General features: G+C 41.1%; 1 protein-coding gene across 5 annotated transcripts in view; it reads left to right on the top strand.

Annotated features, from left to right (window-relative positions):
- Positions 1 to 16,328, top strand: part of rbm33a (RNA binding motif protein 33a) — a 203,636-nt gene that overhangs the window by 73,522 nt on the left and 113,786 nt on the right. For all 5 annotated transcript variants that reach the window (XM_070881642.1, XM_070881644.1, XM_070881643.1 and 2 more), the window contains 3 exons: positions 29 to 197; positions 11,512 to 11,696; positions 14,786 to 15,068. In XM_070881642.1, the coding sequence (XP_070737743.1) occupies positions 29 to 197; positions 11,512 to 11,696; positions 14,786 to 15,068 (637 nt within the window). The remainder of the gene's footprint in view (positions 1 to 28; positions 198 to 11,511; positions 11,697 to 14,785; positions 15,069 to 16,328) is intronic.

Here is a 16,328-nt window from a genome sequence, read left to right as displayed (position 1 = left end):
TGAAGCTTATTGTTTTTTAAATGTTTAGGTGGTGAAGCAAATACCTGATGTAGAAGAAAGAAAGGAAGTCTCCGATGATGAAGATGATGATGATGAGGAGTCTGGAAGAATACGTTTCAAAACTGAACGGAAAGAAGGAACTGTTATTAGGTTAACAGATGCAGCTAGAAAGAGGAGAAACATTCCGGACACCTTGGGTAAGTAACCAGCGTAGAACAAAGTTTGGCTCCACGTCTGCGTGCTGTACTAACCTTGTCAATAAGGCACATTATGATTTTCCCCTTGGTTTGACCCTTTCCTTTCCCCATTCCTTTTTTTTTGAGTGAGGCAATTCATGATTACCAACAGCTTCATGGGAGGAGACAGCATTCAAGTAGCCATTTATCATTCCCTAACCCTGACTGTGCATGTCAATATGACATTCAACTGTGTGGGATGTCACAGCTGAGTTGGATTCTGTTCTTGCATACGCACTTTCCAACGAGTATAAATGGATAGATCTAAGCTGGGGCGTGTAGAAATCTAGCTACCAAATTAACCATGGGAAGTTGAGGTGAATTGTACACTCGCGCTATACTGGCTCCGAACTTTAATTTATGCATCGCCCTGAGATACTTCACATTGGCATGAAGAAAATGGACACCTAACCATAGAAGGAGAAGTTGAGAGGGGTGACCAAATGCTTGGTTATGGGTGTGTTTTAAGAAGGGATTTGAGAACAAGAACTTTAAATGTGAGATGTTAGGGGACTGGAATCTAATGTCGGACAGCGAGGATAGGTGTTATGGGCAAGTGAGACTTGATGCAGGATAGAGTTTGAGGATGACCACTTATGGAGGATGGGAAGCCAGCAAGGAGAACATTGGAATAATTGAGTCTGGATTTGACAAGGTATCCGGATTTGAGGATTACAGTGGCAGATGGACTGAGGCAGAGCCAGAAGCAGCCAGTTATGAAGTTTAAGTAGGCAATCTTTGTGATAAAGATGGTATGGTGTCAGAAACTCAGCCAAGGCTGCAAGCAGTTTGGTTCAGCTTGAGACATTGGTTGGGCAGGGAATAGTCAGTGGCAAGGGAGCAGAGATTGTGGAAGGTCGAAGGTGATTGATTAGATTTTCATAACATTTAATTATAGCAAGTGCAGACTCGCCCAAGGCTGGATGTTGGATAAATAGCCGAGCAGCATGGAGCCTATGAGGATGTTGAAGAGTTGGGTGTCATCATCATACTTGCGTATCTTTTTTCTGCAGATGATGTTGTCAATAGATAGCATGTAGATGATGAAGAGGAAGATGTAATCTTTGAAGGTTTTGGTAGCAGTGCACTGAGGCAGGTGTGGAGACAGGCAATGTTACTGAGGTGGAAGTGGGCAGTCTTGATGATGGAGAGGATATGGGGTCGGAAGCTCAGCTCGGGCATCAAATAGGATGCCATGGTTGCCACCGGTATAGCAGCAGCCAGGGAGAGGGATGAAATTGGTGGCGAGGGAACGGAGTTTGTAGCAGGGGCCAAAGACTGGCTTCGGTCTTCCCAATATATTTAATTTGAGGAAATGTCTGCTCATCTAGTACCGAATGAATAAAAACATGACTGACTAGCATGTAACAGAATTGATTGGGTCACCTTAACCAAGTTAATAAGGAAACCTGTTCTGAGCAAATTGGGTACAATTTCTGTGTGGTTCCGCATCTCCTGCTGTAACTCCACAGAACAGGATCTAACTTCCAGAATTATGATGTCAGCTACCCAAGAAAACCTAGCAGAACAAACGGCGTAAAAGGCCATTAGTGCCATTTTTGTGGAGGTTTTGCCAATCTTCCGCTGAGGTTATGGAAGATGATCGGGCGAATCTCTGTGAAAATTGTAGGCAACGATATTTTGATTCTTCGCTTGTATATACTAAAGAACTATGGTAAAGGAGGCCAATAAAATCCTCTACTATCACTTGTGTGCTGACAATTTTTAAGGGCATCCCTAGCAAAGCATTTTCCCTTGCTGCTGATTAAATCATAGGTTTTCTAATTGTGGTCCCTGGTGCCCAGTAAATGCTGAAGGCTCTGTTTCAAATGTCTCCATTTTTCATCAGGTTTCCACGTTTATCTCTATTTCTTGATACTTTAGAAGTTTAAGGAAGAAATTCAAGAACTTGGGGCCTAGGCAGCTGAGGGCACGGCTGCCAGTGGTGGGCTGAAGGGAGTAGGGATTGCACAAGAGGCCAGAATTGGAGGAGCACGGAGATCTTGGAGGAGATCATGGAAGGGGAGGAGCGAGGCCGTGGAGGGATTTGAAAACAAGGATGAGAATTTTAAAATTGAGGCGTTGCAGGACTGGGAGCCAGCGAGCATGGGGGTGATGGGTGAAACAAACTTGGTACTAGTTAGGAATATTTATCTTGGTTAGCTGACATTATAATTTTGGAAGTTTCGATCAGCAGTTCTTTGATGTGTGCCGTATTTACAGTGGACCCTAGATGTGTTGGTGTTTGTCCAGGTCCCCTGAGATACACATTTTTGCAAGAGGGTTTCTCAGATTGGAAAAACTCAAACTGCTGCTTTAAATGATTTAGGCATATTTAGTCTCTACCAGGCACCACACTTAGAATATGTCACAAATTAATAATATGCTGGTTCATTGCTAATAGATCCCCACTGAATCCCAACCGCAAGAAGGGTGCTTGGTAATTGCCTCTGTCAGAAGTTTTGGGGGTTGTAGCTGCAATCTAGAATTTGAACACACAATTTAGGCTAGCATTTGTGTAGAACTTTGTTGTGCAATTTGAGGTTTGCAAGGGAAATCAAAGGTAAGTATGGGCGAGGGAGGCTTATCTAGCTTATCTCTCTTCAAATGACAGTTTTTGCCTCCATTATCCTACCTTGAAGACCATTTTGGGTATTAATTTTTAAGAGAAGATGTGCTTCCTGACTTCTGCCTTCTTAACCAATTTGAAATCTATGTCCATTGTCCTGTGTTTGTGATTTAAATTTTTGTTTTAAAATTTTTATTTTATGAAAAATAGCATATTTATCTCATTAAATCTGAACCGTAGTGAATTGATTGACTTCGCCTGTGACACTGATTATGGTTCATTTGCGTATTTGTTTCAGAAGTTACTATCCAGTCACCTTTACCTAAGGAGGATATTTATCATCTCACTCCGATTTGTTTTTTCTCTGAATTTTCTCATTTCCTCCTCTCCTTTCCACTCTTTTCCTGAAATCATTTGCCCCTTGTTAGGGAACTGTTCATTGAATGCCAGATGTCCTGATCCAAATGGCCATTATTCATGTGCGAGCCTTATCAGTGAGTTTAGCAGGGTTTGTGTGGTAGATCAGGAATCAAAATTGGGGCCTTCCTAGTCTGCATGACTGCTTTTTATTGGACAAACTTGCTGACTCAGGACACCAGTGGATGTGGTGCATTTGAACTTCCAGAAGGCATTTGACAAGGTGCCACATAAAAGGTTACTGCACAAGATAAAAGTTTACGGGGTTGGGGGTAATATATTAGCATGGATCGAGGATTGGCTAACGAACAGAAAACAGAGTAGGGATAAATGGTTCATTCTCTGGTTGGCAATCAGTAACTAGTGGGGTGCCGCAGGGATCAGTGCTGGGACCCCAACTATTTACAATCTATATTAACGACTTGGAGGAAGGGACTGAGTATAACGTAGCCAAGTTTTCTGACGATACAAAGATGGGAGGAAAAGTAATGTGTGAAGAGGACACGCAAAATCTGCAAAAGGACATAGACAGGCTAAATGAGTGGGCAAAAATTTGGCAGATGGAGTATAATGTTGGAAAGAGTGAGGTCATGCACTTTGGCGGCATATTTACGAAAGGATATACTTGCTTTGGAGGCAGTTCATAGAAGGTTCACAAGGTTGATTCCAGAGATGAGAGGTTTGACTTATGAGGAAAGGTTGAGTTGGTTGGGCCTCTACTCATTGGAATTCAGAAGAATAGAGGTGATCTTATCGAAACATATAAGATTATGAGGCGGCTTGACAAGGTGGATGCAGAGAGGATGTTTCCACTGATAGGGGAGACTAGAACTAGAGGGCATGATCTTAGAATAAGGGTCCGCCCATTTAAAACTGAGATTAGGAGAAATTTCTTCTGAGGGTTGTGGATCTGTGGAATTCGCTGCCTCAGAGAGCTGTGGAAGCTGGGACATTGAATAAATTTAAGACAGAAATAGACAGTTTCTTAAACGATAAGGGAATAGGGGGTTATGGAGAGCAGACAGGGAAGTGGACCTGAGTCCATGATCGGACCAGCCATGATTGTATTAAATGGCAGAGCAGGCTCGAGGGACCGTATGGCCTACTCCTGCTCCTATTTCTTATGTTCTTATGACTCATAAGGGAAACCATTGTTGGCTTTGTTACACGGTATAAATGGGGAATGTTTAGAAGACTGAGAGTATATCCATGACCAGAACACGTGAAAGGGTTGAAATGTTGAGCAAAATTGTTTTTAAAGAAAATGCTAAAAATATATTTAATTTTGTAGAGTGGGACCCATGGGGATGTAATGTAAAGGGTCCTAAAATTTATGGAAAAAACATGTTAATTACTCATTTTGATACATTGTATAGTACAATGCATGCCCTGTATTTGAAATTATATGTGTCCTATTTCTTTGGAAATCTCATTAAAAATCTTGATGGGGGTTCATGGAATTAATGGCAAATTAGCTTGGTCGTACCAAGCCGAAGGTGATGACAAATGGATAAATCTGTTTTAGGGCGATGATTAGTACAGCTATACAGGGATCTGTTTTGAATTCCCTGCTGTTTATCCGATTCATAAACAATATGATGGAAGGCTAGTTCTAAATGTACAAATTTTGCTGATTACTGCAAGTACTGTGACCAGATGGCTTAGGGTAAGGAACATAGTTAACATTGTTAGTGGAGAAATCTGGCAAATTTTAAGTAGGTTATTGAATAACAGATGAAATTTAATAGGGTTGCACACACGATGGAATGAAACGTGTTCAGTGAAAAGACCATTTGATTGAGAAGAAACTTATCATTTTAACCCTGTATAAGTCACTTGTATGGACACATTTGGCATGATATGTGTAGTTTTGGTACCTTATTTCAAAAAGACACTGGAGAGGGTTCAGTGAAAAGCAACAAAGGGCGTGATGATTTTATTTGTGCAACTAATGTTTCATATCACTGAAACAGTACAGTCTGAGGCAACAGCTTATTAGGCCAAATGTCCTCCCTCTCATTCTTCTCTTGAATTGTGTGCCTTTGTAAATGGTAACATGGAAAATTGCTTTTGTTTCTTCCCACCAAGATTTGAAGATTGAAAAACATGTCCTTTTGCTCCCAGGAAGAGCAGCAAAAAATGACTCTCTCCTCTTCCTCCTTGAAATGAAAACATTCTGCACTTCTAGTCAACAAACTATACTCTCTCTTATTTAGATGTCACACAGCAAACCAGAACATTGTTCATTTCAAGCCTTTTCTGCATAATTTTTTAACGCAGTTTTGAATTTCCAGTGCCATTTTAGCGTAGGATTTTAAGTTCACATACTCTTGCGTTATTTGCATTGAAATGGTATCAAGTTTTGAAAATTTGAGGCTTTTTTTTTTGAAGAGGATAGTAAATGAACAGGCTAAAAAGGAGAAAAATCGATAAACGCTTACACAAAGAGCAGAACTCTACAACCGTTCTCAACAGGAATTGTGAAGCAGTTGAAAAAGCATTTAAAGGGCAATTGACATTTCAGTTGAAGTTGCAAATGCAATCTCCACTTTGTCAGATTTTGCTGACCTAATGTGACAGCTTATTTCTATTGGATGAAAGCATTCTTGCCAACTGATTAGAGTTGTCGTGTGAAACCATTTTATTATTGGCTATACCGAAATTAATCTCGACATCTAAGAATGCACGAGTAACATTTGTAATTGCTGATTCACTGTATCACCAAAATATGAAAACTGGTTCTGTGCACATATTCTGAATAAAAAGCCTTTTTTGAAGGTTAGTGTAATCTGAATGTTTTGTCAGCTAAAGAGAAGTGATTGTTGATGTGAAAAAAGTCTTATCTAAAGTTGATGGTGCTTTAACTGCTTAGATGGTTTGAATAGATTTTTCCAAGTAATATTTCATTTGCTTTAATGGAAACATGACCAAAATCTGAAATGCTCTGCAATATTAAAGAGCTGTTTTTAGTTTTGTTTCCATCACAGTTGTACTAAAGTTCAGAATATAATCTTTGGGAAAATATGCAGAATTTATTCTCTAATCAGGTGTCAGCCTTGGCTCAGAGGTAGCACTTTCACTCGTGAGTCGGTATGTTGAGTTCAAGACCCATTTCAGAGGCTTGAGCGCATAATCTAGGCTGACAGTTCAATGCAGTACTGAGGGAATGCTATCATTTGAAGAACTGAAGTTTTCCTGGTATCCTGGCCAATATTTATCTTTCAACCAACATCAATAAAAGATTATCTGGTTATTCATCTTGTTTTTTTAAACAAATTTGTGCAAATTGGTTGGCGCGTTTCCTACGTTACAGCAGTGCTTTGGGATATGCAGAGGCTGCGAACAACTATATTTCATTTTCGTGGTATATGTGGAAAATTTTTTGTTTCAGTCCTACTTGTGTCTCCTCCCTCACCCCTTTTTCTGGTATATTGATGACTGTATCGGTGCTGTTTCCTGCTCTCTCCCTCAACTAGAAAATTTCATTCACTTTGTATCCACTTTTCCTCACCTTCACATGGTCCATTTCTGACTCTTCCCTTCCCTTCCTCGACTTCTCGGTCTCCATTTCTGGGGATATGCTATCAGGCTATCGACCAGTATCCACTATAAGCCCACTGACTCTCTCAGCTACCTGGACTACACTTTCTCCCACTCCGCATCCTGTAAGGACTCCATTCCATTCTCCCAGTTTCTCCGTTGCATCTGCTCTGACGACGCCACCTTTCACACTAGTGCCTCTGACATGATTTCCTTTTTGCTCAACCGAGGATGTTTAACACGGCCCGTGACCGTGTTCGTTCTGTTTCCCGCACCTCTGTTCTCACTCCTTCCCCTCCCTCTCAGAACCACGATAGGGTTCCCCTTGTCCTCGCCTTTCACCCCACCAGCCTTTACGTTCAATGGATCATCCTCCACTATTTCCACCTCCTCCAGCGTGATTCCGCCCCCACCAATCACATCCCCCTCCCTCCCCCCCCCCCCCCCTCAGCATTCCGAAGGGACCGCTCCCTCCGCAGTCACCCTCAGCACCCCCTCCCCTTCTCACTGCACCTTCCCGTGCAAGCGCAGGAAATGCAACACTTGCCCTTTTATCTCCTCCCTTCCCACTATCCAGGGTCTCAAATACTCCTTCCAGGTGAAACAGCGATTTACTTATACTGTATTCGCTGCTCATGATGAGGTTGTCTCGACATTGGGGAGCATCTCTGTTCAGTCTGTAAGTGTGACCCTGAACTTCTAGTCGCCTGTCACTTTAATTCCCCGTTCCACTCCCACTCCGACATCTCCGTCCTCGGCCTCCTACACTGTTCCAATGAAGCTCAACGCAAGCTCGAGGAACAGCACCTCCTCTTTCGTTTAGGCACTTAACAGCCTCCTGGACTCAACATCGAGTTCAACAATTTCAGATAACCTCTGCCCATTTTTGGTTCCCTTCTCCCCCACCCCCCACGATCATATTTTTTTCTCTTTGTCTCCAATGGCAGCTGATCATTATTCCGCCATTCACACCCTATTGAGACTAACCTTTTTCTAACTTCTTCCATTACCATTTCAATTCGGCCCATCCTCCCTTTTGTCTAATCTCTCCTGCCTTCCACCCTATCACAGACCTTCCCTTTTGTTCTTTCTTCCCCTCCCCCTTTCAGTGCTCCTTAAGAATCTATTTTCGAACATTCGCCAGTTCTGACGAAGGGTCATCGACCTGAAACGTTAACTCTGTTTTTCTCTCCACAGATGCTGCCTGACCCAGTGAGATTTCCAGCATTTTCTGTTTTTATTTCAGGTTCCAGCATCTGCAGTATTTTGCTTTTGTATTAGTATATATTAATGGCTTTCTCTACTTTTAATTATGCTGATCGGGTTAGACAAAGTAGGATGGGAGGAGGCTCGTGTGAAGCATAAGCATCTGCATAGACAAGTTGGGTTGATTGGCCTGTTTCTGTGCTGTAAATACACCAATAACTCTCCTGTGCAAACACTTCCAACTCGCAGGTGCTCGGGTATTAGTAGATTAGGTTTCTCCAAGGTAACTTCACATACCAAGCATTGGTATGAGAAAGTTGTTTTCACTGCTGATGAATTAGTGCAACCCCAGTGGTTGAGAGTGTAATACCTTGCTGCTTTGGAAAGGTCTAGTCCACATTGATATGTCTTTGACCCAACTACTTTTGTTTGACATTTCTCCAAACTCCTTATATGGCATTGATTATTTTTGTTGAGTGTTTGAAAATGAGATATTTTAGAGAGTATCGGTGATCCAGATCTAAAGCTTGTACTGCAAAAGAATTCAAGTCATCCAAACCCTTGGAACAAATTTTGCGTGTCTCACTCAGTCTCGAGCAGTGCTATTCAGATGATTTGGTCTCTGCACCTTTTTCCAAACCACCAACGTAGCTTCCTAAGAATATTTTTCTGATGCTTGTTTGGACAATGAGTTGGGCCATCTATGTAGCATTCCTTAATTAAGGAACGGGTGATGGCTTCAATCATTTAGGGAAGTTTAGAATCTTGAATCCGGCCAGGTATTGCATAATTCCATAAAGCCACAAGTAGCACTTGGTTTGAATTCAGAATTTGTTAAGATATACAAGATAAGCTTGAATCAACAGATAAACATTAAGCAGCATTTGCCATTTTAGTAATAGTTTTTGCATTGTTCAAAGTATCTACGCAATGTGTGTACACCTGGATTGTTGTAGCATTAAATGACGATGGTTATTTAGAAATTTAACACTGAAGAAAAGAGAACTACATTTCGGGACAATTGGCAGTCCACTGGGTCGATTGATCTGCATTGAGGACCACAGGGCAGGAGATTAAGATTCAACTTTAAGAATAAAAGCGCTCTTAAATCTGAGTTTAAGCTGCCAAATGTCCCCCTAAAAGCAAGGACAAGCTGTTTTCCACAACTAAGCTCGATCAACAGATTTGACATAGTACAGATTTACAATTAAGCTTTCTCGTATCGACTGGTTCAGAAGTGATCGATGATTTGGGAGTGTAGATCTCGAGTAGCCAGTGAAGAATGGTCTCCTGTCCTGTTGCAAAGACTACATCTGCAGCACCATAGAGAAAGTAAGGTTCAGTGGTCGTCATCATCATCATAGGCAGTCCTTCGAAATCGAGGAAGACTTGCTTCCACTCAATGAGTTCTTCGGTGACTGAACAGTCCAATATGGGAATTATAGTCTCTGTCTATCCCACCTGTGACAGTCGTTGAAGGAAAGGGTGGGTGGGACTGGTTTGCCGCACGCTCCTTCCGCTGCCTGTGCCTGATTTCTGTATGCTCTCAGCGATGAGACTTGAGGTACTCGGCGCCCTCCCGGATGCACTTTCTCCACTTAGGGCGGTCTTTGGCCACCGACTCCCATGTGTCGGTGGGGATGTTGCACTTTATCAGGGAGGCTTTGAGGGTGTCCTTGAAACGTTTCCTCTGCCCACCTTGGGCTCGCTTGCCGTGTAGGAGTTCCGAGTAGAGCGCTTGCTTTGGGAGTCTTGTGTAGGGCATGCGAACAATGTGGTTCACCCAGTGGAGCTGGTCGAGTGTGATCAGTGCTGGGGATGTAGGCCTGGCCGAGGGCGCTAACGGTGCGTCTGTCCTCCCAGGGGATTTGCAGGATCTTGTGGAGACATCGTTGGTGGTATTTCTCCAGCGATTTGATTCAGTAGTAATCTTGCATTCGAGTCAAAATTAAAACCCACACCAGAGACATGAGCATGTAATGTAGAGTAACAGTCAAGTACAGTACTGAAGGAGTGCTGTGCTGTCTTGAGCTGAAATGTTAAACTGAGGCCCCGATCTACCTCCTTGGATGGATGTAAAATATTCCCTGGGAGGGGAGTTTTCCCTTTTTTCCTGGCCAACATTTATATCTCAACCAGCAAAACGCAGATTATCTGATGATCTATCTCCTTGATGTTTGTGGGATTTTGCTGTGCGCAGTCTGGCTGTCCTGTTACATTACAACAATCCATTATAACAGTGACTGTATTCCAAAATTACTTAATTGGCTATGAAGTGCTTTGGGATGTCTTTAGGTTATGAAAGATGCTAATGCAAGTTCGTTTTTTTATTACCTAGTAATAACTTACATTTTATAGTGCTCCAATTGGACTTCATGTCCAGGTATATTACATTGAGGAGGAAGAGGTGAGTTGATTGCTCCAAGAGAGATTGGGGTTTCAGGATCAAAAGCATGATTGAAGAACAAGTTCTTTGTTTTCCCAAAAAGACAATTAATGTACCAAATGGTAAGACAGGTACAAAAGTTTGAGGTTAAAGCCATAGTGACTGGAGTGGAAACCTGAAATGGTAAGCCAGTCAGAGGAGCAGAGGGTGTGTGCTCAGGCACAATGTTAAAGAACATTATTCACAAAGGAAGGGCTGAGGCCGTGCAGGGATTTGGAAACTGAAATAAAACCCAGAGAATGCTTGAAACACTCAGCAGGTCAGACAACATCTGTGGAGAGAGAACGGTGAGGAGAAACTGCTTCAGAAGATGAAGTAGCTGCATTGATGGATATAGGAGGGGAACCAAGACAGAATTACCATGGAAGAAGAACCATGGTGATGACTTAATAGAGAAATTAATGGTCAAAAGCAGTAGAGTAGCCAGGGAATCCAGGAGGAGACAATACATTGCAGTCGCATAAAATGTTACTGGTTTCTGATCTGGCCACACCAAGTCTGCCCTGGTAATTTTTACAAAATACTGTTGATGGAAATCTGAAATAAAAGCAGAGAATGCTGGAAACACTCAACGGGTCAGGCGGCATCTGTGGAGAGAGAGGAAGATAGAGTTTTATGTTTCAGGTCGCTGACCATTAGTCAGAACTGGTGTTTGGTTCATTTTTTATATGCACACGAGATAAAACCTCTATCTCAACTGAAGGCTCTTTACTCAATCTTGCATTGAACAAACCCCCATGTATACTAACTGGCAAACAGGAGTTTGCTTTATGCAGGCTTATTTGTAGACCCAGTCATGCAATGCGAGAGCACAGAAACCGATAGTTCTGTCCATGTTTGCGCTGGTGCTTTTCTCCAAGATGCAGCTATTTGAATCCTACTTCCTTGCTCATTTCCTTGTATACCCTTTAATTGCAACGACACGTAATTGCCCCCAGTTTTCTGTTATTGTTATCAAAGATCTTTCAATTTAGTCAGTTAGTAATGCTATAATTTTGAACTGGAATAGAAGTACTTGTAACATTTTATAGATTCCGATGTCTTGGACTATATTTTGATAACGGATGAACCAACTAATATTTACATTATAATTTTAGAACTTTCTGACGAGGCTAAGGCGGCATTGCGTGAGTTTGAGGAGACAGAACGCCAGCGAAAACAGGGAAAAAGAGGGCGAAGAGGAGGGCCTTTGGCTAACTTTGGTTTTTGTGATCCAAGGAGAGATGGTGGAAGGAGGAGAGACCAACGGCCGCCCTTGATGCAAGTGCCCCCATCACTGCAGGTAACTTTTTTTACTTTTGTTTTCTTCATTCAAAATTATTTTGTAGATTTAGTGGTTATGCAATTGAAGGTTAACTGTATTGAGGAATAGCCAATGATTGCATCCAGCCTGCCTATTCAAATACAGTCAGTTTAGAGTTCTCGCAAGTAATGTCTTTCTTCATTACCTATTCATTGGCGATTTCTGCACCTCTTGGGGGACTACATTTTTCAGTATATTCTACTGATTTCTTGTGCTACTTATCGGTTATTTTTCATTTCCACTAAATCTGGAGTTTTTTTTTTATTACTTTCACTTTTTTAAGAAGTTCAGTGTACAATCAAGAAAACGAGCGGGGGAAAAAAAATCTGGATCGAGATGTTTAGTGTAATTGTTTAAGTGAAAGCTAATTTAGATATGAAATCTGATCGATACACAGCTTGACGCACAGCTTCTACTGCCAAGATGTTACAAAAATCCAGCTAAAGATGAGAACATCTACCTATTTCTTGAATGTGTTTCCTTTATATTTGCTCAGTGTTTTGCCAGTGCTACAGAAATAAGCACCAGCTGCAAGTGGTGTTCCCTGTTGTAGTTCATTGTGCCTTTTCTGAAAATGCTATTGAAAATATATATCTCTGGTTTACCTCTGTAATATCACTGTCCTAAACACTTAACTACAAAGAATATGTAAATATTGTTTTTGCATATATATTTCACAATAGAAGCAGTAAGCTTCTTGTAATTCTCCATATGACACAGAATGGTGGTAGAGTAGGTAGTGTAGACAGGTGCATAAAATTACAAAGACACATTGATAGATTAAGTGAAACTGTGGCAGTTGGATTCAACGCAGGTAAGTGTGAGGTCATCCATTTTGGTCCAAAAAAGGTTAGATCAGAGTATTATTTAAATGGTGAGAAGCTAAGGAACAGTGGAGGTCCAAAGAGATTTGAGGATCCATATACATAGATCACTAAAATGTAGTGGTATGGTACAAAAAATAATCAAAACGGCTAATGGAATGTTAGCCTTTATAATTAGAAGGCTAGAATATAAATGGGAGGATGTTTTGCTACAGCTATACAAAACCCTGGTTAGACCACATCTGGACTACTGTCACTGTACATTAGAAAGGATATATTGGCCTTGGAAGGAGTGAAGCACCGATTTCACCAGAATGTTACCAGGGCTCCAAGGGTTATTTATGAGGTGAGATCACATAAACTAGGCGTCTATTCCCTGGAATATAGAAGGGTAAGGGTGATTTGATTGAAATGTTTAGGAATTTGAAAGGAATTTGTCAGGTAGATAGAGAGGAACTTTTCTGCTGGTAGGGGACTCCAGGGCAAAGGGTCATAACCTTATCAGAGGAAACTCATAAGGAAACACTTACTCACGCAAAGAGTGGTAGAATTATGTAACTCCCACCCACAAAAAGCAGTGGATGCTAGCTCAATTAAATCTGAGGTCAATAGATTTTTGCTAGTCAACGATATAAAAAGGACATGGAGCCAAGGCAGGTGGTGTAGTTAAGATACAGATCAGCCATGATGTCATTGAATGGTGGAACAGGCTCAAGGGGCTGTATGGGTTACTCTTGTTCCTATGTTCCTATATGGTGTGCTATTGTTTGTGAAGAGTAAGATGTGTATGAATTTGGTATTTGCTTTAAATGAACAATTCTGTGCGCTAGAATTTATTTTCCTTTTTTGCATAAAGAACAGCATACTGATCTCAAAGATTAAAACAAAACACATGGGTTATTTTGAATGTATTGGGTTTACCAAAAGGGTAAAGGCAGTCTGCTTTTTCTCCCCAAGCTGTCTGTGGCCTAGATGTCAAGAGGGATAATTACACTCTGCTCTATATTAATGGTGTACTTAATCTTCCAAGGATGCCATAGAATCTTGTGGTTCAGCATGTTTATCTAGCGACTGACTGAGCTATATAGACTAGAAAGGTTCCAAGTTTTGACTGGCCAGTTCTGCAATTGGCCATGATTTTTGTTTCTGATTGCTATCCAGCAACCATTGCTGGATGTGTATATTTGATTTGTTGGTGAGGACCTCTGATGCTCTTTGCAATCAAATACCTGGAGAGTACTTTTCACATGAATAATGGCCATTTCAATGAGATACCAGAGGCCAAAGTATGAATTACTTTGAAGTATAGTGAACATTTTGTGCACCAGAAGATCCCACAAACAGCGACGAGGTGAATGATCGATTAATCTCTTTTTGGTGATTGTTAAGTGTAGAGTGCTGGCAGACACAAAGAGCATCCTTCTCTTCAAATAGTGTTGCAGGTTTAACTGAATCACTGGAACAAGCAGAGATGAGTTTTGCTTCAATATCACGTGCATGGGATAGCACCTCTGACAATGCAGTTCTACCTCAGTACTGCACGGTCATTGGTATAGTTTATTCATTGAAGCAGAGAGTTGTTGATGCCAGTTCGTTAGATACATTCAAGAGGGAGTTGGATATGGCCCTTACGGCTAAAGGGATCAAGGGGTATGGAGAGAAAGATGGAAAGGGGTACTGAGGTGAATGATCAGCCATGATCTTATTGAATGGTGGTGCAGGCTCGAATGGACGAATGGCCGACTCCTGCACCTATTTTCTATGGTTCTATGGTCCTAAAGTAATACTTAAGCTTGCAACCTTCTAGTCAGAGGGCAGAATGCTACAAACTGAGCCAAGCTGACACTTGCTCCAATGAGTTGCAGTTTGCAATTACAATGAAAAATATTCAATTCAACATAATTAAACTAGAATCAAACCATTCGTAGGAATGCATATGTATGTTCTCTGTGTCAAATTGCAATTCGTGGTATAGCCAATAGATTTAGATTAAAGAACCAATATAAGCAAACTGGACCATTATTAGAGGTAAATCTTGTCTCCATTCACACTTCTTGAGTTGCATTCATAGGTCATCAGAAATGAAGATGATGGCAGTGCTGTGCTAGATTTCTCCAATATCTGAATGTACTAAGTGACTTGGCACAATGCATTGCATAAAATTATATTTATATTGAGCAAAAATATCTTTTCTTGGCTTTTTGGTTGGTGGAAAAGGAAAGGTGAACTTTTTTATTTTCCCAGAATCCTCGTACTGTAATGAATTCTCCAGATCAAGGTAGAGGTAATTTTCAACAGCGACGACAACCACCACCTCCTCTCCTGATACCTCAACGACATCCTTCTACACCTCAACTGTCCAGTTGCCCTCCGCAGCAACCAGATCAACAGCATCAACAGCCGCAGCAACAGCAGAACTCGGAAACTGCTTCTATTGGTTTGAATCCAACAGTAATCACAGCACAACAACCAAAGAACATTCATATAAACCCTCATTTCCGAGGTCCAGTGGTTACACCTGTGCAAGGTTAGAACTGCAAACGATTGTGTAAATTCAGCTTTCTGGGAGAAAATTGCCTCCCTTTTATGTGGGTATGTTTTCTCCTCTCCTGTCCTGAAGACAGTAACTTATTCAGGGAATGCCAGAGTCCTTGCCAAAGTGACCCATCACATTTAAGCCTAGTCGTGAAGTGTTCATGGGTGGCATTACAACTGAGCCTGCTCCTGTCTTCAGCTGACATACATGATCACTTTCTAGCGCAGATTACTTGATGTCAGGAGCGGAAATTCTAGCTGATTTACTGTTTTTCCCCCCCCCCACAATAGACGGAACACTTGAGGCTATTTCTGGTGATCGTGCCTGCTGTTAAATCTGAGATTAGCCAACCTGTCAAAGACCAGAGATTGAATGTAGCGGATTGGATGACAAATTTACAAACTGCCATTGGGGAGCTTGGTACAGCCATTTTTAATGCTGTTTAATTAAAATGTATTGGCAAGATTTAAGAACAAGAACTCCTGGCCAAAATCAAATTTAATTTTAAATCAAAATCTGAATGTAATTATTATATTTTTTGTTGTTGTCTCCTTCCATTGCCTATCAAACAAGAAACATTCCCAAATACAGCCCCAATAGTTCTACTGTTAAATGCACTGCACCCCAGTGGCCCCAAGAAAAATTCCAACTGTTTTGCCTCGGGCTTAATCATGCCCGTTGCATATGCTCTGTTTGCATTAACTGTTTTAAAAAAAATTTTTTTTTGAGTAAATGGATGTTTATGGGAGGTTTGTTTTCAGCGAACAGATTTTTAAAAAACTTCTGTTCTTTTACGATCTAATTTAATTGATTCATTCCAAGAATGGTGCAGTTTCTTTCATTTTAGTATCACTTCCGCACCCTGAGAAGTTATTGACTGATTCCCAGCTTTATAATTGTTGTTACTCGACAATAATTTGAAGTGTTGATATTTCCAACTGTCAACTGAAGTCATTCCTGTCTTTTCTTTTGGAATTGCTACCGAACCTAAAAGTAAATCCTTGCAACCTAAATGAGAGTAATTCTGACAAATATTCAAAGCTTTTATAGTCAAAGGCTGAAATCCTTTAAGTGTGCAACTTAAATTTTGATCCAGTTTACATTGCTCCCTTGCATCAGTGATCTGCTGAACTGATGCCATGAATTGATTCTCCGTCATCCTACTTCAGTTATTCAGCTTTTTGTATTCAGTGCAACAGCTGATGTAAAAGTGAGGAGCGCCATCATTTTTTAGTAATTATTTTAGGTATC

The sequence above is a fragment of the Pristiophorus japonicus genome, chromosome 5 (assembly GCF_044704955.1).
Source record: "Pristiophorus japonicus isolate sPriJap1 chromosome 5, sPriJap1.hap1, whole genome shotgun sequence".
In the NCBI taxonomy this organism is placed as follows: Eukaryota; Metazoa; Chordata; class Chondrichthyes; family Pristiophoridae; genus Pristiophorus; species Pristiophorus japonicus.
The sequence above is the reverse complement of the archived record's forward strand: the minus strand, read 5'-3'. Positions and strand labels throughout refer to the sequence as shown.